The 25043-nt window shown below is 34.7% G+C and overlaps 1 protein-coding gene across 5 annotated transcripts; it reads right to left on the reverse strand.

Moving 5' to 3' along the window:
• Nucleotides 1–1812: 1812 nt before the first annotated feature.
• LOC119071873 (serine/threonine-protein kinase 10) lies at nt 1813–24126 on the reverse strand. 5 transcript variants are annotated; one of them, XM_037176943.1, is made up of 14 exons: nt 23483–24108; nt 10145–10973; nt 9408–9917; nt 9199–9342; nt 9030–9071; nt 8362–8437; nt 8123–8295; nt 6247–8043; nt 5930–6175; nt 5545–5868; nt 5370–5476; nt 5175–5307; nt 3647–4687; nt 1813–2130 (listed from the first exon to the last, which is right to left on the reverse strand). In XM_037176943.1, exons 2-13 carry the CDS (start codon nt 10466–10468, stop codon nt 3830–3832), a joined length of 4734 nt encoding a protein of 1577 aa, XP_037032838.1. In that variant the 5' UTR covers nt 10469–10973; nt 23483–24108; the 3' UTR covers nt 1813–2130; nt 3647–3829. The 5 variants fall into 5 exon arrangements, with proteins under 5 accessions (XP_037032838.1, XP_037032839.1, XP_037032841.1 ...); XM_037176944.1 differs by lacking the exon at nt 9030–9071 and having other exon boundaries at nt 23483–24126; XM_037176946.1 differs by lacking the exon at nt 3647–4687 and having other exon boundaries at nt 23483–24107.
• Between the last annotated feature and the right edge of the window lie 917 nt (nt 24127–25043).

Here is a 25043-nt window from a genome sequence, read left to right on the forward strand (position 1 = left end):
AATAAAAGTAATTTTTTAAAAATTCTTATATATTTGTTTATATATTGGAATGACATACCTTTAACTTAAAGAAAAAAAAAACTTAAAAAAAGAACAGAAAACAGTAAGAAGGAGGCAAGTCTCGTAAAATAATTTCTTTCTTCTTCTTTTTGTTGTGTTAATTAAAGAAAAAAAATTCTTTTAAAGTATAATTTCCTTTTTCCGATCTAGTCAATTCTCTTTAATTTACAGAGTAGTAATACATAACATAAATATACAAGTGTGTCTGTCTGTGTGGTATGATTTTTTTTTTGCTTTTTTTCTGAATTTTTTAACAACAAAAATTTATCGCAATAAATAAATATTTTCTCTTTCTCTCTCTTTCTTAATTTCATTCGATTTTTATTTGTAAAAGATTTTTTAAGCGAACAAAAAAAGTCGATTTTTTCTTACTGTTAACATCGAAAGGCGGATAACCGGAAGAATGCCTTTGATTATCCTCCTCTCTGCTAACATCTTGCATTTAACAAAAATTAATTTTTATCTATAGATTTGCTAAAGTAGCACAGACATGACAGCCGACCTAATGTAGTGTGTTCGAATTGTCTAAAACACCAGAAATGATCATCTGGAATACCAAAGTGTAGTAGGAACGTTTAGATAATGCACATTTTAGTCCATACAGTTAGAAAATTATAGGATCCAAAATATCGATTTTTTTCTACTATTAATTCCTCGTATACGACATGTCGCGACACAAGAGCAATATTATATTCAAGGCTGAAAAGTTTGGGAATATTATGATAACCATACATGCAGAAAAGGGTGGGTCGAATTTTAACTTTGATTATATTCTTTAAAGCAAAACCCCTGGTTGACCCAGAGAACCTTTTTTTTCTACCAGAAGAAACTAGTTTTAGATAAGAAATTAAAAAGTAAAAAATCGTTTTTCCCATGTCTAAGGACGGATTTTCGGGGTAGTAAATTCGACTCACCCAAATGCGGAAGTTGACATCGCATGTGAATAAATCGGATTGAAATTGCCAGTTTTTATACTCTTCCTGTAACTAGTCGATCCATCGATTTATCTTGCAAAAATGTCGGTTACTCAGGGACTATCATTGACTTGATTTTTTGAGACCTTTATGATGTCCAAGCGAGGGGGAAACAACTCTTTTTTATTGATGTGATTAACATGATTAACCAGTGATTAACATGATGATGAATTGGTGACTGTTAATCACAAAATAGTGGTTTTCTCCTTGTGTCCAAGAAGGTCACCCCGTATCTCTGTTTGAGAAAAGCCGAATACACTGTACACTTTGACTATCATGACTGGAGTAGCAAATTTGTTTTTTAGCAGCGCTGAATTTTCATTTTCTTTTTACTAAAATAATTTGAATCTGTGTCTCTTTTTCCATTTTTTTTTGTTGTGTTTTGTTTGTTTTTGATATATTTATTTAAAGTAGGTAGTTAATTTATTATATAAAATAATTGTTTTGTGAATAATTTTTATTTAGATTTTTCTTTTTTATTTAATTTAATATTTACATCACCTAAGATTAAGTAATTTTCTTCATTTCAATTTTTTTTCCTTTGTTTTTTGTTTAACTCATTTCCTTGACGTCCAAGAAAATACTATTTTCTTCATCTCTCTCTATCTTTCTCTCTCTCGAATATAACATGCTCTTTTGTTTATTTGGATTCTAAAAATTTATAAATTTAAAAAAATAATTTAATTATCTCACATTCTCTGTCACAAAATGGTGTCCCTTTCATAAAATTCTTTATCGTCTTTAGATCGATCGATTCCTTTTTAAACTATTCATTTTCAGATGCAAACAATTTTCCGTTCAAATATATTTCATCTCATTTTGTATCGTACATATGTTAGCCGTATTTGTATTAACACTTTTTTTCCTCTTCGTATTTGATTTTAAATTTTAATTAATTTATTTATCTTAAGAATTAAATTTATTTTCCTCAAATGAATTATGCATAAAATCATCCCTCCGAATACGACGATAAGCTGCTACGTGTTGAACCAGCAAATTCACGCGGTGATGAACCTAATGGCATCGATACAATCAATGTGCCACCGTATAGCGCTTCCATTTCGTCCAACTGATGACTGAATGTTTCTTCGAGACGCTATAAAAATGTTTTAAATGTTTTTTCGTTTGAATCTCGTTTGGCATTTATTTTGAGTGCGATCAACATTAATTTATTGACAATTTGAACATTGATTTTCTACGGAATAAAACGTAACGACTAAAATCTTAAATTAAAATTGGTTTTTATGTACAGAATGAACCGACGACAACAGCAATAAAATGGAGAATTTCGTTAGTAGTTTTATTAGTCATAGAATCGATTAAAATGCACCACATGCAAGCAAATATATTCCACACGTAAATAAATAATAAGGAAGCCACCAGAAATGAAATAAACTGAAAGTAAAATCAAATTGAAATATAGGTCTGATCAAATAAATATGTTGAGTGAAAGGGAAACCATAGATTTTTGATATTTTTTAACCTTTAACAGACGATCAAAATCAATTTATTTCCCAGCTGCAGCCACAATCTTTCCAGAAATATTCAAACTGATTTCACTGAACACTGATTATAACTCCCACACTAGTCTTCTTCATCTCCCCACACTAGTATGAGTTTAAACAAATTTTGTCAAAAAGTTTACCTAACCTAGTGTTAAAATATCGCGACTTCGTCGCGTATTTCCACGGACGTTTGGGAAAAAACCTAACTTTAGCGAGAAGGATTTTTTAGCGACCTCGATTCCAGAACTTGAACTCGCCTCCGGCTCGTGCTGCAAACCACTCATTCGCGAAAAAAGATTTTTAGCATGCGATAGAGAAACTACTAAAGAAGATTTTTTTGTAAATGACTAGTCATCTGTCATCGACAAAGACGACAAAAATAAGGGATGAACACTTGCTAGTGTCGTAATATATAGTAAAATGTTCATTGAAGTAACAGATTTTATAATTAATTAGGGGAATTAACTCTAAAATAACAATAGATCGAAGTGTCTCCGTTGTTTTCATATCCTTTTTTTATGTGTTTGAGCCGAATGTAATCGGTATCGTATTTAAGAGAATTCAGGAATTCTCTGAAATTTTGGAAGTTCCGGGAATTGAATTTTCTAAAATAGCCACTGTGGTACGCTTGCCATTTGTACAAAGATAAAATGATGTTTTGATCAAAAAACTGAATAGATCGAGGTGATGACATTGCAATTTTCGTTAGAAGCATTTTGTCGACGATTTTCGCCTCATAACACAGTAAATGATTCGTCGAAGCGAGCGGTTAAAAATTATCCTCAGACACCCACAATATATTGTTCAGCGATTCAAGCATCCTACATCGATTCTACCTAAATCTAGACACGGACAAAATACGGTTCTTTGCATTTCGAACTATACGAACACTGCGAAACTTCCTGTGGCAGAGTTTGTCGAATGTGCAATTTTAATTAAAACATTTTTCTACCAATAATTCGCTGTTTAATGACAGAACAAAATCATGAACATGTAGTGTAGTGAGACCCAGTGTACTGAACGAAAAATATGGGACAAACACAACTTGAGAACAAAAAACAAAATGTAACAGAAACACAGATAAATAGAGAAATACATTTTACAAACCTCAGTCGAAAATCAAAGTAAGGGAAGCTCCAAATCACCTTTTTATATGCCGAAATTACCAACAACAATTTAACGTTTCGTCGGAAGGAGAAAATGACGAAATAAAAATAGAATTTCTTTCATTGCAAATCAAAATGATAAACTCGATGACGACGTGAGAAAAATGCGTGAACTGTAGTAGATTTAAGCCGCAGAATCGTTGTTCGACTCGTTATTGTTCTTCAGCACCACACCTTGCGTACTGTTGTTAGTCAACGACACTCTAGGAATCGAATATTTGGCCAATGAACCGACGCTTAGATCGGATGAAAAGCTGCTCGAGTTTCGAACGTTTCCCCATTTGCTTGGCGGATTGTCCAGCGTGCTAATGTTATGCATCGATGCGGAAGACAACTGTGATTCGTTTTTATTTGGAAGATTGTTCGAAAAAAGCGAACTGCGGTTCGTAATGCCTTCGATTATTGTGTTCGGTTTTTTCAATTGAGCCCGCATTGGGAACAAGCGTGCCATGGGCTCCAATGTGTGTCTATGGTGACTAGGTGTTGTCGTATAAACGACAGACGATTTCTTGCTGCTAGCGACATGAGTCGAATTCACATTGTTCCGATTGCGCAATATTTGCAGATTGTCCTGTTCGCTTTTGCGGCGTAATTCAACGCCGTTATTGGAAAAGATGTACTTGACACCGGTCTTGGTTTGGACTTTCTTCGGATTTTCGCTCTCTTCCAGCACCGATTCCACCGAATTAGCCAGCGTCAAACGGGACTTTTGACTGGGCGTACTCGGAACGCTGCGACTTAAATCCGGTACAGAACTGTGCAGATTCTCACGCGAATTGGATGATAGGGTGAGGAAGGTACGGGATCGGGATAGGTTACCGAGTAGACCACCATGCAAACGTGGACGGGATCCAAGCGTATGGGTCATATTTCGTAGATGCGGTGGCACGACAATTTCCCCGTCGAATATCGACCGATCTTCGACTTCGCCATGCTTGCGTCCGTAATCATCAACCATTTCACTTAAAATGCTATTCAATTTCTGCAAATTTGTTGGTTTGTTTTTGGTTAGATAAAGCTAGTTAACATGCAAGATTTTGAGTATTTAAGAAATTAAAAAAAAATTAAATGTTTGTCTGTCGATGTCGATGTGGTTGTGTTAGTACGTAAAATGTAAATTTATGGAAATGCAACCGACCGTCGTAACGAGCAGAGCAAATGTTATGATGGCAAACTATTTTCATTGGATCTGCTTGCTGCAACGGCGTCATATCAGTTAAAGTGGTGCAACAGCTACAGAATTCTAATTGTTTCTGAACTCTACAATCCGGTTCAGCGAACGTCTGTTTGTTTGTTAATATCATTCACATTAGAGTGATAGCACTGGCATATGTTTACCAACACCGAAATACAAAATTTTCATTTTACATATTTTTGAAGATCTTCCGATTTTCTGTGCTCAGTATTCAGGTGTCAACGGAAAATATAAGAGAAACAAACGAAAACCAAAAAAAACAAATGGAAATTACCTGTTTGCGTGGCATTAGTTTACTTTTCCATTCGCGCAAATCCCTCTGCAATGCATCGTCACATTCCCGTAATTTGACCGTTTCGTGTTCCAGCAGCGATTTACGTTTCTCGTTTTGAATTTGTTCCAATTCACTGGAAATTAAATTCACCGTAAAATTACAACAATCGGGTCTCAACCGAATGGTTCAACATACCGCACAGTTCCTTCGGCTGTCGCTCGCAATTCCTCCAATTGCTTCACATGCTTCGTTTCGAATCGTTGCTGCTCCTGTGTATATCTCTTCTTCTCCTGCTCTTGGAACTGAAACGCATTTTAAGTGGAACGTTAGCGGACGCACAACAACTTCGATTGTTCAATTTCCTTCTTACCTTCTTCAACTTTTCGCGTTCAGCATCCGGTTCAATATTGGTCGATATTCTCAGAGACTCGCGGAACATTAAATCGCGTGCCTTTCGCTCATTTCGAATGCGTTTGGGCAATGCTCGCCGTTCAACGGCTTGTCGCTTGATGAGCTCCTCTTCCTTTCGTTGTAACATTCGTTTGACCTGTTCCAGTTCCTTTTCGTGTCGAACGATCATCTGATGTCGTTGCATAAAGCAAATGTCCTTCACGTGACGCTTGGACAGTTGATGCTTTTCATGGATTTGTTTCTCTTCCAGTTCCCAGAGCATTGCTTCACGGGTTCTCATGGCCTTAAATGGTGGAAGAAAAATGGTGAGAAAAATGCAAATTTCCTACCCTATCTCGGCTTACAGTTTGTTTTTGTTGGAGATAATTTTTGTCGATTGTTGCTAATCGGTCGCGATGTTTCTCACTGAGTCGTCGCAGTGCGATATCATGATTTTCTGATAGCGATGACAAAAACGATCGTTCCTTGTCTTCGTGCTGCACTTCCATAGCTGCTCGTCGTTGTCGGAATTCCTCTTTACGCTTCTCCTTGGGCTGCAAATCGATTTCCTGTTTCAGTAATCGGATTTCTTGTTTCAAACTATCGCGGAACTAAAAGCAAACGAAAAATGAAATGAATAAAATGATCGCCCAGGACATTAGGTCCAGCAAAGAAAATTTACCAATTTCAGTTCTCGCTCTTGCTCAGCTCGTATTTTCTTTGATGTTGCCCGTAGATCGGATTCCTGTTGTTGTTCCGTTTTTTCGACCAATTGTCTGTGTTGTCTAGCTAATGTTTCCATGTCCGCATCATAAGTACGCTCCAAGGCAATGCGTTCCTGCTCGAATCTCCTTTCCTGTTGTTCCCTTGCAGCATTCTCTTTGATTTCCATTTCTCTAAACTGTTTCTTCTCCTGCTTTTGCAACATTTTCAGCTCGCGTAATTCCTGCTTACGGAATATGTGATCGTCGTACATCCGACCGTTCTCATCGTCACCATAAATGACTTTGCTAGTCGTTGTTGTCACTTGCACGCCATCAATTTCGAACTTTCTTGTCCGCTTGCGCGTTTTCTTTTTCAAATTTCGCAGCTCGATTTCTTCCTTCGTTCTGGGTGACATGGCCGGTTTGGTTCGTCGAATAGTCACTTCTTCTTCGGGCTCGCGACTATCATGACTAGCTGTTGTGGCAATACTTTCCGCATCACTGCGGTCAATTTTATTTGTTATTGCTGATGATACACCACCGCTAGATCGCGTTGAACCACATTCACTATGCGTGCGTGAATCCATTGAGCCAACGGAACTATCTGGAGATATTCGCTTTTCCGGTTTCGTTTTCTTCTTATTCACAATTATACTGACATCGTCGTCATCGTTCTTTGATTTCTTTATTTGGCCGTTCATTTTATTCTTAGCTAGGACTAATTTCTTAACATCATCCGTGGATGTCTCATCGCTACCCTCCGACATAACGCTATTTTGTGACAATTTTTCCTTTGCATTCGATGAGTCTTTAACGAGAATTTCTTCACCAACCGTCACTACCGATACATGACTAGTATCCATATCCAAAGTCTTATTTCCGTCAACGCTTGATCCATCAAACGTTATTGAATCGTCTTCGACGTTCACAATAAACACCTCACTTTCGTCCAATTTTCTAGCTCGTGGATGGGCTTTGTGACTGGATTGTGGTCCATCGGGTAGTCGTATTTTGCCGTGCATATTCTGTCCGTGCTTGGGTGTACTTTCCAAGCTGTCCAGTGACGGGAATTCCTCGTCGGTTGATGATTCGTTAATGTGGGTCTTATTGGTTTCGTTGGCGACTATGACAACGTCATTAGACTTTTCAACGATTTTCAATGAATTGTCGACAAGAACTGGTGGATGGCTGGTGACTACAGTCACTTGACTTATATTGCTAGCAAGACTGTTGGACGGATCTGGTGGATCGGAATTGATGGTTATGGTCGATGTGTTTTGTTTACTTGGTGTCGAAGTGACTGAAATGCCAACCGGTGACATACGAGACATATCGTCCAATGATGAACTTTGTGGCGTCGACGGGCTGACAACGGATATGACATTCGAAACCTCTTGATTCTTGAATTCGACGGTAATTTCACCGCTGTCTGTTGACTTGGTTTCCAATTCTTCGATGATCTGAGTTGTTTCTTTGGACACACGTTCGTCGATTGTTTCATCGATGGATTTAACTTTCTGCAAGATTTTGGTCTCATCGGAAACCGATTTTCGCTTATCCGGTTTGGCGACTGGTGGACTGGGAGCAGTATCCTTTTTGGCGGGTAATTTCATTGGTTCAATTTCTTCTAGTGAGCTAGGCGCAGACGTTTCACGAATCGGTGACAGATCGTTCACTGTTTCGACCGCATCATTATCCTTCGGAGTTGTTGGTGGTGTTAGAGTTACAACGTTCATTGGAGGAGGCGGAGCTGGACCCTTTTCTTTCTTTACAATCTGAAAAATGATCGAAGTTTGATCAGTAATTGAACATTGAGCTTTCGGTCCTCTCTCTGCATCCGAAACGAATACTTACGACAGATGTTGGCCGTTTCTCAATTTCCAAACTGTTGTCCGATTCTTGTGAATTCTCTTTAACCAATGTTTTGCGTTCGGCAGCTGGGGCATCGGCTGTTCGTTTGACATCATCAGCAATAGGAGTGGACTCTTTCGAGTCTCTGGATAATTTCGACAAGGATGTGGGTGTATCTAGAATATCGGGGCAAAATGGTTTAAGTGAATTTTGTGACTCGATGCTAGTATGAACTGTCTTACGTTTATCAATATCTTGGCTTCGAAGTGACGATGTATCATCATCCAAGTCGAGTGGAAGGGCAGAGTTGCGAGTTTCCTGTAAATGCATAATTTCGAAATTTAAACCATTGTCGGATGGGACTGGTTTTAATAAAATAAAAATCATGTTATATCAACAACTTTGTCGACTCTGTAGTGCATTCGCAGAGATTATTTTCACTTTCGGTAAAATGCAAATGAAAAGGTTCCTCCACATCCTGAAAGTACAAGTTTCTGGTTTTGGGCATAAGGTTTCGTCGCTGAAATGACGGTGAGTTCGAAGTATTCTCAATAGGTCTTCTAAACCCGATCGTTGATTTGGTTTGTAATAATCTGAAGAACTTGTGACATCATTCGTCTTCATCGCAAACAAGGTAAGGAATGTACTACAAAGTCGACAGCCGTAGAAGGTAGCAAAAGAAAACCATTTGATTCAAAATTAACAGAATTATCTTGAGGATCATTTAAAGGAATTTAAAATTTTCACTAAAAACAACGGACAAAACAAAATCATCAACTCGGTCTAGTGTAAGGCAAACGACTCGATCTCAAAATCATAAACAAACGAAAACAAAAATCGCACGAAATTAACAAAAGAAAAATGGTCAGACAAGTTGCACACAAATCAACTAGTCCGCCAACTTACCAACCCTCTGATAAAGTGATTTACGCTTCGCTTGTCTTTTCGCTTTCTGATTTTAAATAATTTTTTTTTAGCAAAAATGTGCAGCATGAAACAAAATTTGACAAAAGTTCAGCACATTGTTTACGATTAGAAATGGCACAGACGAAAATAATTTAAAAAATGATAGAAATTACCTCAGCTTCCTCATCGACCACTTCTTCTTCGACGACCTCAGCCTTGTACTCTAACAGCAAGTCTTTTATTGGCTTTGAATCTAAATCACCACGAATGAATGGCATTATCAGCAAATCGTCAGTCGTCGGCCGGTGTTGAGGATCCTGAAAATCGAATTCAAATCTCGTTAAAATTGCGTTGGTTTAAATATCTCTTTTGTACGCCGAACCTTAATCAACGATTTTGCCAGAAAATCGTTAAAATCCTTTGACCATTTCGACGGTTGATCCAATTTGGGTGGTTCACTCTTTTGGATTTTCAGCAAAACCCTCATCGGTGACATTTCACTATTTGGCGGTTCCATTTGAGCAAATTCAATCAACGATATACCTAACGACCAGATATCCACTTTATAATCGTATGGATTATCACGAAATGTTTCGCACAGCACCAGTTCCGGTGCCATCCAATATGGAGTACCAATGAATGTGTCATGCTTCTGTAATGTATGCTTATTTTTGGCCGACACTCCAAAGTCGGCCAATTTAACGCCACCCTCCATTGTTAACAGAACATTGCCAGCCTTTAAATCTCTATGAATTATCTTATTTTTATGCAGAAAACTTAAACCTTCAGTCATATGTTTGCATACATATGCAATTTGTGGTTCTGTAAGAGGTTTTTCCAGTTCCACCATAATACTATCTAAGGCACCACCGTCACAGTATTCAATTAACATCTAAAAGTAAATAAAGAATAGAAGGAAAAACGTTACGCAGAAATATTAACATTAACGACAGGTATCGAGAGAGATATATATGACGATCGAATGAATGTCAAGTAATTAATAAAATTGAAAAATAAATATGCGAACTTGATGTGCCGCATTTGTTAATCGAGGTAATGGAAAACAATATTGCATGACCTAGTGCAATAAATTTACAATTGAACTTGAGACTCACTTACCCACAATTTGTCGTCTAACGAAAATGCTTCATACAGTTCAACAATGTTGGGATGTCGAATCTCCGATAAAATATCAATTTCGACCATATGATCGCTTAGATTTTCCTCATCTTCCAGCGTGCACATCTTTGCCGCAGCATACCGACGTGTCTCCCGATGATGTGCCTTGTAAACTTTGCCGAACGCACCGTCGCCCAACTCACCGACCATGTCCCAAAATTCGGCCGGATCGCAGTCCATGCGAATGTTGTTGTACAGCCGTTTCTTTTTGGCTTCGCCACCACCGAGGTGGAACACTTTTTTCAAATTGTTTAAAAACGACATTTTCGGTTCTGGTTTTGTGTTTTAGCTGTTGTTGGTTGTCTGTGTCTTCTGGAAATCGTTTGCAAAGACGATTATTCTTTAGCCTTGAATTTCGTTCCGAAACAGTTTCTACAGTTAATCAATTTCTCAATTTCTTTGTTTCATATTTAATTTCGTTGTTTGTTCTTCATTCTTCAATTTACGTTGCTACATAATAAGTATCTACAATTTTTAAGCGTTTGAATTTAAATTTATGTGTGATATGTTCTCGTTCGTTTATCATCAATTGATGGAACTTGAATGTTTATTTATTTATCCCTCTTGTTGCTATTCGCACAAACTGTATGTGTGTGTGTGTGCTTGTTGCATGTAATATTTTGTGGAAATTATTTTTTTGTTTTGTTTATTTATAGAATTTTCCTTCGCTTTCTCATTAATTTATTGTTCAGTTCACTCCGCCTGGTGTATAACGATCCGTTTATTCAATCAAATTGTAATAGTCGGTTCTGCATGATGTTCTATCAGTCTGAAAAAGGAACAGAAATGAAAAGGTTAAAAACCAATCGAAACGTACAAATGAAGCAATCTATTTCAGCATTCAAGTATTTATTATCGTAATAATGTAACCCGAGTTATGCGTTCGCTGGAAAGTGTAGCAGTGAATAGTGTTTGTAAAACTGGATTGACTTACGATTATTGAATTATGACTTAGTTACAGAGTGCCCATACGATGAGATATTTTCAGTTTCTTCATTCAATTCGAATGAAGAGTAAATTCCATTTTATAATCATGGAACATTAGATAGACAAAGACTACCTAAAATCTTACAATGTTGCTGCAAATTAGCATCAGTTACTCAGAGAAACCTACTATTGAATCTGAACTTTCATTTCAACAAAACCAACATCGATATTGAATTATGAAGTAGATTTAACCGTACAGTTAACCCTAACCCTAACCAAATTTGGGACTCAACTTGCCTCAGATATTTTTCAGCTGTTCCACTTATACGACCTCACCGTCTAATTTGTGTTTATACGCTCACTTATGGCATTTAAAATCATATAACCATAAACACGTATAAGGCAGTGAAGTTAATCATACGTTATTGACTTGACGGAAAAGACAAAAATAAGCGAGAACCAACGGGTAGTGTGGTCTTATATAGTGAAATCTATGTTTAAATTAATGAAGTTAAAGGTTTTGCGTCGAACAATATCATTTAGATTATATTCAACAAAAGAAGTAACAGATTCAATGCTGATACGAGAATGTGCTTGCCGCTGGCGAAAACACTGAATTATCGAATTCAAAGTGTTGCTCTTCATTTTTAGTTCTTTAGGACAATTATGCCGCGTTTTCCATTGTATAATGTATGATACAAGTCGGATTTCGAAGGAAGAGACATCATAATTGTAGATCTAAGCAGCGCCGAATCGATAGTGTGTTTTCGGCCTTAGTCGCCCATTGTTTTCTTATCCAAGCGACAGTTCAACTAACTGTTTTTTTATTATTCGATCAGATTGTTTAGAACAGTTGCTAGCTAAACTGTCCAATTAGAACTCAATCAGATTTACAGTGTTTTTCTCGTCTATTTGCGATTTTCTTATATGTAATGAGCCATCCTTTCGATGCATACCCTTCACTTCTTTAAAAGAGGACGCCTTACGTAAACGAAGTGACTATTCGCAGTCATCTGTTGACCCCTTTCTCAAGCTGTGACATTATAAAGTGTTGCTACCTATAACAAACGGGAACATTACATAGTGTATATCCCTTTTACAAACTGTGAAATTACAGAGTGTTGATCCCTTTTACAAACTTTGACATTACAGACTGTTACTACCTTTTACAAACTGTGACATTACAAAGTGCAGATACCTTTTACAAACTTTGACATAACAGAGTGTTCCTCCTATTTACAAACTGTAACATTGCAGACTGCTGATCCCTTTTACAAACTGTGACAGTACATACTTCCCTTTTACAAACTGTATTATTACCGAGTGTTGATCCCTTTTACAAACTGTAACATTACAGATTTTTGCTGCCCGTTACAAAGCTTTAATCACAAATTCTAAAAACAGTTAATATTAATGCTATTCGCAGACTAATTGTGCCTTCACGTTGATGAGAAATGATTTTGCTCTGCGCAAAATCATTTCTCATCAATGTGAAGGCACAATTAGTCTGCGAATAGCATTAATATTGACTATTCGCAGTTGACTGCGAATAGCATGTGCATTACGTAAAAATTCTGTTGTATACGAAAAAATTTGAACGATTTCGTTCGGAAATGATTTAAAGAAGAGTTGACTCATAAGTCGAAAATATTCAAAAGAGAAGATATCATACCGATGCAGGTTACAATAAACAGAGAAGTATTTTTTTGTAGACTTGTCGAGAAACTCTTTGACTTTTAGTTCAATTTTCAATATGTGTATTCAATTTAATGAAAAATTATAATGATGTCACTTTACCGCAGTGAAATGATCTCATTTTCGAGTAAATTATTCATCCCAATTGGATTTTGCTACACCTAAATTTTCCGTTAATAAAATTGGAAACCAATATTACGTAAAATGGGAGGAAATTCGCAAAAAAAAAATTATTAAAAGCTTCATGTTATGCCACAAGTACAATAAATGTTCAAAATAACGAAAAAAAAAAAGTTATCGCTAAATTGATAACAACAAAAGAATGCTAATTGATAAAATATCACTTTAGAAACGATACTTTGATATTACAAATCGTACATACCGACTTGATATTACAGCAAACATCGTGATTTAACAATTATAAAAGTGAAGAAAAAAAAGGTGGAAACATGCAAACCATATCATCGAAGAAAGCTGTACAAAATGTTTGAAACTGATAAATTAAACAGATTGTTTCAGCGAAATTAATAAACAATTTCTCAATAAATTTTTATGAAATCGGTAAACATCGACTACATACTTGGAGAACAACTATATGGTTTGCATTGAACATATTTGTTTAACTTCTGTAATCGACAAGCGTATCAATAAATCTGCTACTTCAGTTAACTCATTTTGATTTTATGACACGAAGTTTTGTTTTCAATAATAAAGAAGAGTTGGGAAGAACAATTGGTAGACTGCTTCTGCCAAAACTGTGTTACTTTAAGACTTCCGTAGCACATTTTCGACTAATTACATGAATACAAGTCCAACGAAAAAAATAAAGGGACTCTGGTTGATTTGTATTTATATATCAAAACAAATGAAGTAATAGATTTTATCTACCTAGGTGAAATAAAAGCATTGAAAAAGTGCTATTATTTCGCCGTCTGTAGATAAAATAGCGTATTCACCTCTGTCCAAATGTTTATTGAGACACTTGGGGTTAAAACATTCGCCTTCGGCTCATGCAACAACTCCCCAAGTGTCTAAATAAACATGTGGACAGAGGTGAATAATCTACTATTATATCAAAAATTGACTGTTGCTGTAGAAGAATTCACAGTTTGGTTATACATTTTTGGTTATGATTCTCGTTATGTTGAATGTTGAGAGTGTTACGTGTTTCTCTAGACTTACATCTGTTCTACTTGGTTCTAAATTTGCCTTATCACACTGTTATCTGTGACAACTATTTTAATTTATAAGAAATTGTAACAAAACGAAAAATAACAAGATTTACACCAGATCGATTCAGCATATGGTCAAATATTTGACATGGGCGTGCATATCACATCAACATCTTAGATTGTGGTCTGTTTGATTGTGTACAACCTGAAAATATTCGGGTCGGAATCAAACAAATTGAGATTACGTTGGATTGGTATACTCCTAGGTGGACAGAAGGAAACGAAACTTTGAGCAGCCTCACCTTCGAGTATAAATAATATTCGTGTAGAAGTCATTGCAAACTTCGGTTAAAATGAACAATTCAATTGAAATGAATCAGAAGCCAAGAATGCGATACATCCATAATTGTAATTCAAGCAAGGAATTTCTGACTAGAATGCAATAAACGATTTGGTACTAACGATCTTTTTCTACGTTTCTGACGTATAAATTGGTGTTCATTGTTCATGTAAGAAAATGTAAGGCGAAAAAAATGCCAAATGACCGGCGCTACATCAAATAATTCTGTAGTGAGAGAGAAATTATTTTACACTTAAATACTTTGAGGAACATACACTCGTCTGTTCGTGTAATGTGTAATTTAAGTGAAGTTAAATAAATACACGGTGCTGTGCAGCACAAACATTCCACATTGCTGATAAAAATTTCTCCTTCATTAAATATAAAATATGTAAAAGAGATGCGATGGTCTATAATTTGCATTCTATGACAAAAATAAACAAAATCATAAAAAAAAGAATGTATTCCATAAGCATACACATTGAGCGCTGAAACGGTGTTAAATCGAAAGAAAAAGAAAATTGAAGCAAAGTTTTTGCTCTTTTATGTATTACAATTTAGATATAGTAAATTTATGCCAAATAAGAAATTTCTTTGATAAATCGAAGACGAATTTTGGTTTCAGTATTTTTCTTTTTCTTTATTTTAAAATAAGATATGCATGCAGGAGAGACTGTGGTATGGATTTTTTTTTTGTTTTCGTTTCATTGAAATTTAAATATAAACTTTTGTGGTTAAAAATCTCAACTGAAAATTTTACAGACTTTCTGTCTATCTGTGTTAATGAGTATAGGAAAGATTTTGTTATTTTCGGGTTTTGTAAGTGCTGTTGTGTGTGGTGTACTTTGATGAACGTTTGTTCAACTCTGGCATTGACAACAATACGAAGCATCTTGTTTTTTTTTACAATTCAGTTTTGTTACAGAAATAGATACATCTTCACTCAGGAAATCATGGTTATTCAAACTCAATCCCCGCACAAAGTATCTAATGAACAATTAGTTTTACAATGCAGTCTTATAGCATGACTTTAATGCTAGGGGAAAGGTCTTCTTAATGCTAATACAGATCTAGTTCGACAACTATATGCTTCACCATAGCCCGAGGTTGCTACACACACAATAAAACGAACAACAAAGGCGAATATCCTTCTCTTCCCTTTGTGTTTTTATGTGTATCTTCAAGATTCATGCATAAGAAATGATGACGTACTATGTGTACACGACCTATCTACGCATTACAACGCTACGTATAGGTTCAAGACTCGTTCGGGGTTTGCGAAAAAATCATTTTATAAACATTCAGTCGAAATACGTTTCAAATACTTTCCGGTTTCTGCTTGTATCGCTTGTATACACTGTTTACAGTTTTCGTTTAAACATTTGTCTTGCAACAAATATATCATTTCGGTGTGGAAGAAAATTTTAAACCGGAAACTTAATAAATGAAAATTGCAAATATTGAACTGTATTATCGTGAACATGTGAAATTATGAAAAACACACCGAGTGTATAGCGCCTTTCTGCATCAATAACCTCTGGCAATATGCCAAGAAAAATAACACTGGCGCACATTTAGATCTTATCGACAATGGAACACCAACCACTTGACAACTGTCCAACTAATCGAAGATGTTTAAACAACGAAACAATTTGCTTGTTTCCGAAAATGATGATCCTTGGCGATAATTTTCCTCAATTTTCGATTATTTTTTTGGGGTATGTGATAAAGACGAAGATGACTTGCATACAACTCGGAATATAGGCAAGACATTAGTTTGTCTGTTTCATTCGGCATTAAGCACTTTCTCAGAGAGCTAACATTTCAACAAAAATGGTTGAACGTTTTAGGTAACGATTGTCGTTTATTACACTCCCTTTCAAAGTCATAGTCCAACAAGCTCAATTTTGCAAATCATCACCAACATAAAAAATGATTTGAAGCGTTCATTTAGAGTACATGAAGCTTTGCCACTCACAGTTTTCATTAACTGAAAAGCAGTAAATTCTGATGACTTCATTCGAAGATAATTTTTATCAACAGATTTATGATCTAATCGTAGTTTTATGAAACATTTGCATTTTTTTCCTGTTGTGTATTTAATTCGGTATCTATGAACCAGAGATACGAATATTTTTTTAGGGCAGCTTATTGTGGCGTCAGCAATGAATATAACCATTACATTCCTGAGATATGAGAGCCGAAAAGAATGAATTAAAATACAAACTTTCATGGTTAGATCATAATGAACAAAACATGACTACAACAGCGACAACAATCAATTTAATTTACGAAAGAACAAATTAAAAGATGACTATAATGATTAAAAAAAATTAAACACCTGAACTCCTAGCTATTTTTTATGGCTATTAATATACATGGTTGACCATCATATATAGTGTCGTTTATATATGCAAATGCACATACCAAATATTGGATAATATCGTGTCGTTTATATTATCATCTAATAAAAATAACTGGTTATTCCATATACAATACTACTCGCGTATGATTAACAAAGCGACCATCCGATAATTGAGGTTTGAGGTGTATCGTGTTATATTCAAAATGTTAAAAATTTCCTGAAATGAAAACTGATTCGAAGACGTTTGTACGTGGACAAAACGGCTGTTAGATAATTTATCCGTACTCTTCGGTTCACATATTTTATGTCAATGCTATTGGAATTACTATTGGAACAATCGGAATATAAAAATAAATTCAGTAAAAATTTTCCTGTTTTCAATTTAGTTTGTAAACACACAGTAGTGTGTCCGTCCACTCCGAATCTACCTGTTTCGATTTTAATATCACTTCTGTTCGTATACACCTCTTGTACCGTGCCATGGTTAATTCACTTGCCTTTCTGAACGACATTGTAGGCAAGTGTTCTTCAATGCAGCGCTATTGATTTTTATATTTTGCAATAACGGAATTCGAAACGGAATTTCAATGCAAAAATATGATGGGAATATCAAACTTTGCGTACACATTTAATGATTGAAGATTGTGCAGATGATTTTGTGCGTCTATTTTCGTTTATTTACTGTTTCAGATATCGAGATGAAAGTTTATGGTTGGGTATTATATTCAAGACATGTTGTTAGATTGTAACGAGGACTTCTTGAAATAAAATGAAACACCAAGGTGAATGAATTGCTCTAGTTAATTCCAGTGCCATCTTAGACACTATATTATAATGGGCACTTCCACATTTTATGAAAATATGTAACTACGGTTGGGCTAGCATCGCTAATTTTTCATTCTATTCGCTGATAATAAAATGTTTGTTAAACCTAACGAAGTAAAGGATTTTTCCAAAACTCAACACTAGCTTGAGCAACGTAATTAACAGATGTATTGTTTGCAGTCTTAAAATTAGAGCAGATAATTTCAATCCAATTCTTTCAATTCAATTCATTCTGCATGAGTTACAAACTTTATACGACAGCCGTTTTTAAAAGATTAATTCTTCAGCAGAAAGAAAATTCATTTTGCAAAAAAAAAAAAATTAGAATCACTTTAATCCGGACACTCTACGTCATCATTAAGGTAGATTGGAGAACTAGCTGCAATACGAAAAAAAGAATCATTCTAGAAACGGCTAGCATCTCCTGATGACAAGATAAGAAGAAGTCATAACCTCTGGCCAGTAATCTCTTATATTATAGCCAAAAATGCTATAAGAAATTGAAGTGATAGATTTTACACAAGTGAAGTAACAGATTTTGTTGTCATTCGCTTGCCGTTTCTAAAAGATTAATCATATTGATGGATCTCATCAGAATTGAAGTGAATGGCAAGTTCCTCTGTCATCGCACCTAAGTAATTATCTTGAGAATTTAAATAAATAGTTCAAGATGAAGTCGTTACATTCATTTTCATTGACACATTGATTAGCACTACTCTAAGTCGTAGCGGCAGTCACGATTCGGCAATTAAAATAGTTCAATGGAAATGTAGAAAAATATTGGAAAGACGTTTGTGAACCTTGCGTCTGAGACAAAATTTCTTTCAATTTCTTTAATTGACATCGATACAAATTAAACTACTTCAAGATTTACGTCAGTCTCAATTTTCCAGTGCCTTGAGGTCCTAGAGTGGCTCGGACACCCCACTTCTACAAGGAATTAATCTTAATTGAAATATATAGTTATGTGTCTCATGTACGTCCCCAATTAACATTCGGAAAAGCTGACAATTTAAATTCCTTCTTTAATGTGATGTGGGTAATATGTTTAAATTATCCATATAAAGTGGACGATAAAACTTAGAACATCTAGACCTCTATTCAATGAAATGCAGTGTGTTTGTTCATCATTAAAATTTTCTATTTTTGTAGTTACAAACGAACGGATTGATTCGGTGACAAATGACAACCAAAATTCCATTCGAACGATTGAAGTTTGTTTAAAAATGCAACGATAAAGAAATAGCGAAATATCAAATAAAATTTCAATTTATAATGGTTACAACAACCTTCCAAACTTCCTATATATAACTATGCAATGCACCAATATCTGCATTGAATTTCAGGTGTAAATACGAGCGTGTGCAAATAATAATGTTAGGCAGATGTGTAATTTGAAAATATGAACAAATTCAATTTAATAATCGCATTTGTAAAGCCACCGTTCGTACAGAGTTTATAAAATGTTGCACAACAAAAAAGGTTGCGTAACTAACATAATTGAAAGTTAAAATCTACACCTCTTGACGACTCTCAGTGAACCCAATTGTAAATACAATGAAAGTATGTGTTCATAAGTCAGACACGGTTCATCGTTTTAAGAAAAAATTGTATTTAATTAACGCATCATAATCACACACAATCTATCATGATATATCATCGTGGTTCGAGAAAAAAATATGTAAAACAATCGAAATAAATAAATAAATTGAAGTCAATTCCATCGACATTCTTGTTATTCAAAAAAGTGGATGACCATGTCTTACATAAAAGCTATACACTAAACGGCTATCCTATCACTTCTTCGTAATATATAATAAATAAATATTGCGAGTTGTTTAGTTGTTATTCCCAACATAATAGACAACATTGAGCCGTGTAACAACCAATACAAAAGTATTTTTTTTCCTCGTCAAACCAACAACATCAATCTGTGTTGAATATATAAACAAATTTTTACATTATAAATCAAAATGAATGTTATAAAAAAAAGTAATAATTGAAATTTCCATCGAATCAAAATCAAAATGAATAGATTGGCAAAATCTCAAACGTTTTACACGACAGACAAAACGAAAACAAATAATAAATTTGTGTAATCTAACGAAAACATTAAACCGACAACCGACACATTAAAATATACTTCCAATAGATCTGTTAAAGAGAGACAGGGAGACAAAGAGAGCGAAACTATTTAAGATGAAAAACTCTAATAGAAAAAAGCTGAATGTGATATCGGTCATTTGGTTGAATTAGCGATGTAGTATGTAGGTAACCACTGAATGATCAGTTATATCTATTTCATAAATCAATACCAAACTATATACCATTATACCAATAGTCGTACACAACATTTACGTATATATTTGAAATGTAATGTGTGCTTTACGAATTCTTTTTGAATGGCACGTTGGAGTTGAGTTACTAATTGAATTAGCATCGGAAAATAATTGTATAATACCTGTGTTGGTGGCTATTTAGTTCGATTGGATGTAGTCGAGAGAAGAAAAAAAAACAAAGAATGAACAGCCAAATTAGTCGCTGTTGATTCAATTAACGAATGTCCTATCGTACAACAACCAAAAATTGAATCGATGAATTTTAATCGACGAATTTAACAACCGAAATTCAGCTATGGTAATATAAAAACACAATTTGTGCCGAATTGGCAAGACACAATGGCCACAATGTTGTATCAATAGTACAAGTGACATAAAATAAAACATCAAAAGGGAGTTTAGCGGAAATAGAAACGTTTCAATATTTGAATTTGCATATTGAATACGTGGTGATTTTGTTCAGGATTTCCTGTGGATGTTCTTACATCAGATGCACTACATTTGTGTTTTGCTCTAATAGTCTTTCATGAGAAATTCAATTTAAATTCAGTGCTTAGTTTACAACCCCTTACTCGTTCTTTCACTGGTAATATGAATTGAATAGTTTTACGAAAAAGAACCACTTAAGTGCTCTCATTCCAGACTTTATGTTACGTGATACGTGCATTGTAACATAAATAAGAGAACAAAAGACTGCTATTCAGTTACGTTAAACTCACGTATAGATGACTCATTGTTTCCAATTTATAAGTTAGGCAACGTTCTTAACATTAGAAAATTCTCAGTACCTTTCTATACTCTATGTAGATGAGTATATAGAAAGTATAGATAGCCAGGGAAGGTATGAGTCCGTGTACGACATTAACTGATACACATATTTCTTACAGTGGACATCAGTGAAACTTAATAACAAATTTGCTTCAGCTGGTCCACTAATACAAACAAAACTTTCTATGCGAAGTTAAACTGTCGTACTATTACCACGCGCGTGCGGGTAACTATTTTACCAGTATAAAGGTGTATGAGTAAGAAGTTTTGTTTGTTTGAGTCAACCAGCTGAAGCGAATTTCTAACTGAATTTCACTGACGTCCAATATAGTCAAACGTAAAGGAATTCGTCAATTTTGGAGTTCTCTAAAATACGTGCACGAAACTAAATTTTCCATTCGTTATATGATCTATGTTCCGATTTTACCAGTATTTTATAAAATGGAAGGCTTCACCAGTAAAATATTTGGAGATTTCCCTGTTCTCTGAAATTTTATTTGAATTATTTATCGATTGAACTGCGATTGAGAGGATTGGAAGTAAATAAATTATTTTAAATTAGGACAAGTGAATAGACCATCGGATTCAGCTTGTATGGGAGACGCTTCAAATTCTAGATGATTAAATTCCCTGTAAGAAACAGTCATATGCTGTCGACACGTCGCCTCTAAGCGATGAGTTCTGTATACTGTTCTATTATATAGCTAAATGTATGTCAAATTAAATAAAGTAAAAGAATCCATTTCAACCACTAAATGATACTTCAAACAAAAGAAGTAACAGATTTAATGACTAACGTATAAGGTGCCGTTTTCTAAAGCAAAACATAGCTAACGCCGACCCGTACGAAACACCTATTCGTATCAAAAGCCTTTAATGTGAAACTCTTCATTTCTCTTACTTCATTTTCTTCTCTGCTGAAAAACTATTCTCCCTTTACAATCACTTACATTATCCACTCTTTGCCTTGTTATCATATACAAATAAATTGCCGGAGGCAATATAGACAGCCCCGTACGAAGTCAACTTTCATAAATTCCTATTTGAACAGCTATATACCGCTATATTTACCTATATTTCACTATAAATAAACATTTCACAGAGGAATATGCTATTGTATAGCTCTATATACCTGTATATAGCTCAATATAGCTGAATATAGTTATATATAGATGTCCACATATGGAATCCCTGAAACCCCACACACATAACAAATTATTTCCATGTTAACAGAAACTTTCTTAGTACCATTTTCCCCAATATATTTCACTTTTACTAAAATCCAATATGGCCGCCGGCAGCCATTTTGTTAGGAGACCGGAAATAGTACCGACGCTTTACATTCTCGACAAAATTTACTCGAGATATTGACAAAATACTCCACGTTCACTGTACGGCCGAGTAGCCAGATAAGAGCTCACTCCAAGAGACCTAGCTCACACTCAGAAGAACATAATTTCATAAACTTTTTTTTCCCTGATTGGTACGGTCAATACCTATCTAATAAAGCTAAAACAGACGAAATCGGATGTGTTTTACTCAAGTTAGAGAACAGACAGACAGACAGACGGACTTTTTTTTCCACTGATTTGGCATCTGTAGACAACCACAATAGGTTTCCCATTACTCAGGGAGTCCAATTCGACGCGTTACAAACTTATGCGTAAACCTATAAGACCCCAGTACTTGGTACAGGTCTAAAAATACCTAAAAATTGGCCGACATGACGTACATCAAATTCTTATTATCAATCAGGTGATATGAAGTAAGAACTGTGCTTAGTATTAGTTCGTATTAGTAAAATTTTAAAATTTCTTACGAAAACGAAAAAATTGTAATATCCTTCGTTTCTATGCTTCCTGACAGTGGTTTCTTTAAGGGTAGATAACGTCTGTCTCTGTCTAGACATGTGACGTTTTTTTAACACATAAATCGTCTCATTGCACAAGAACGGTTTTCTTACAGAGCGTAAAATTTCGGTTAACAAGAAAACTGAGATCAAAACTGATTAACGCATTGATCGTAAGTTACAAACAATATCGTTAGCTAAAATTCGTTTTCTTTGCTGTACTGTTCCTGGAAACGGTTTTTTTTTCAGTTGTCCGTGTCACGAAGTTATTTGTAATGATGTCGCACATACAAAATATACAAACAGATAATAAATACAATTCGACGATAAATCCATACCGATAAGAGCGAGTATTTTGTGCCTTTTAACGGATAACATTTATATCAGTCTCGAACATGTCCGGGGTAATTACATCAACAATTTTTATAGATTAGAAAATATCGGCTTAAAGACTGCGTCACAATTCATTTGAATCGAAATGTTTATTATTATGGAAATATCCTATGCGATTTAATAAACAACGCACGAAGCAACAAAAAATCCAATCCAAAAAATAATGAAAACTGAAACAAATTTCGATTAAAATGCACGATAAATATATACAAGTGGCGCCGCATCATTTTAATAATAAAAATGTTGAAGGAAGTGCCACAATAATGCAATGTAAAATCACAGTCGAAATTTATCTTCATCTAATTTACACTGATTGATGTACCGCCAAATGACGGAGAACAATTTCGCAGTTGAATACATAAAAATTCTACGAAAATATTGTAGGAAAGATGGTTACGCAATCAACATCGCAACATCAGTCTTATAGATGATGAATGAATGCCAAAAATAACAAAAAAAAGAGTAAATAAGCTACGGTTAGTCAGACTCGTTGAATGTGACTCGAAAATGGAAATATATGAAGAAAAAAAGTGCCAAGTAGTCGAACGGACTCTCTGGAATTATATACTAGATATCCTAGTACACACTTAATTTGAATAACTTACCTTTATTGGTTCTAGCATTATCAGCTACCACGTAATAATCCAATAGAAACAGAAAAATAAATGTGTAAGCAATGAATGAGCAAATCTTTTCTCCGTCTTCTTCCACACACTTCAACACACACCTTAATTTATTTATTTGTGTTTATAATTCGAAAGTCCACTAATAATTTCGCTCAGAAATGTTAATTTTGTCCGATTAACCAAAAAACCACTTTTGCACAATCGATAAAATTGATCCACAAATCAATTCGAAAACAATTTCATCGAAAAATTATAACACAATTCTTCGGTCGCAGTGGAAATAGCCATTTTAAAAACTTAAAGAAATTTTTTTAATATTCACCAGCCAATATAACAAGAGAGTGTGTACAAAATGCGCGACTCTTCTATTCATTCATCATTAACGATTAGTGTCACCCAATTACTGACCGCTTTCTTTCATTTTTAATCGGCACAGGAATGGAAAATGTTCGATTTTATGTTTCATTAGTGCACAGTAAACAATTGGTTAACAAATTAACTACACAAACAAATGGTTATTTCAATGAAAATTCAATAAAAAATAGAAAAATTATACAAATTCACTAAACTCATCACCACGCCTGGATGTGACGTCAAAAACAGACATAGAACTGAATTTTGACAGTTCATTACGTTTTTTCTCCCATCATCAACATTAAGTGTAATTTTGATGGTAAACTTTGCAGTGTTTTCATCTAAAAAGTTTGTTATGAATAAAAGCGCACGGATCCAAAATTCAAATCTTAATGAATTGACCCGCTAAAATTTATTAGAAGCTTTAAATGGCAAAAAAGCTCGATAACTATATTGTTGCAAAAACTAAAAACTAAAACTTAGTTTGACATTCTCTTTTAACACTGTGTACAGAAGGCCTAATAGCGCCCATTTTTAACAAAATTATTTGTTAAATTTTCGCGTATTTTCTTGTTTCTTTCGAACTTTCTTTCTCAAACAAAAAAGCTCTGTAACCCTGGAACGCAGCTAAGTTTATTATGCTCTCTATACAGTGTTAAAGGAGCGTATAAGAGAGAAAAATGACCAGTTGGTTAACTGGTTTCGATGGGTGATGGTGATACGTCAAAATTTTTATGGAAAAGTCCAGTTAACTAGGAACAAATAGTTAATTTAACAGAGCTCGATGGGTGAACACTCTTTTTCTCTCTTAAAACTATACATACTTAATATGTCTTTCGGAATGTTCATATAGATTTCAAAATTTTCCTTTCAAATAACTCTTAGTAAATTAATAGCTTAACAAAAATTGACTCCGTTCCGTGAAAGTGTTTGTCGTAGGTCACATTTTTGGTCTACATTTCAACTTCATTCTTACTATTCTTGTTGATGTTGTTCGAACCATTCAGAAACGACAGGCAAAAATATTTTCAAAAGAATCTCCTATCTCCTACAGTTTTATACCAAATCTATCACTTCAATATGTTGATCATACATTCCACTATATCAGAGAACCCCATCTTATTCTTGTCGTTGTTGTCGATAGCAAATGACTAGACGTTGCAGACTTTTCGTGTTTTCGTTAAAA

This window comes from Bradysia coprophila (assembly GCF_014529535.1).
Source record: "Bradysia coprophila strain Holo2 chromosome IV unlocalized genomic scaffold, BU_Bcop_v1 contig_5, whole genome shotgun sequence".
Classification (NCBI taxonomy): Eukaryota; Metazoa; Arthropoda; class Insecta; order Diptera; family Sciaridae; genus Bradysia; species Bradysia coprophila.

Bases quoted from the DNA above. Each gene is read 5' to 3' on its own strand.
- LOC119071873 (XM_037176943.1), bottom strand. From the start codon at position 10,468: ATGTCGTTTTTAAACAATTTGAAAAAAGTGTTCCACCTCGGTGGTGGC. The intron at 9,343-9,407 runs GTTCGGCGTACA...TTCGATTTTCAG, and splicing joins TGGCAAAATCGTTGATTAAG to GATCCTCAACACCGGCCGAC. The intron at 4,688-5,174 runs GTAATTTCCATT...ACAAATTTGCAG, and splicing joins AACTAATGCCACGCAAACAG to AAATTGAATAGCATTTTAAG.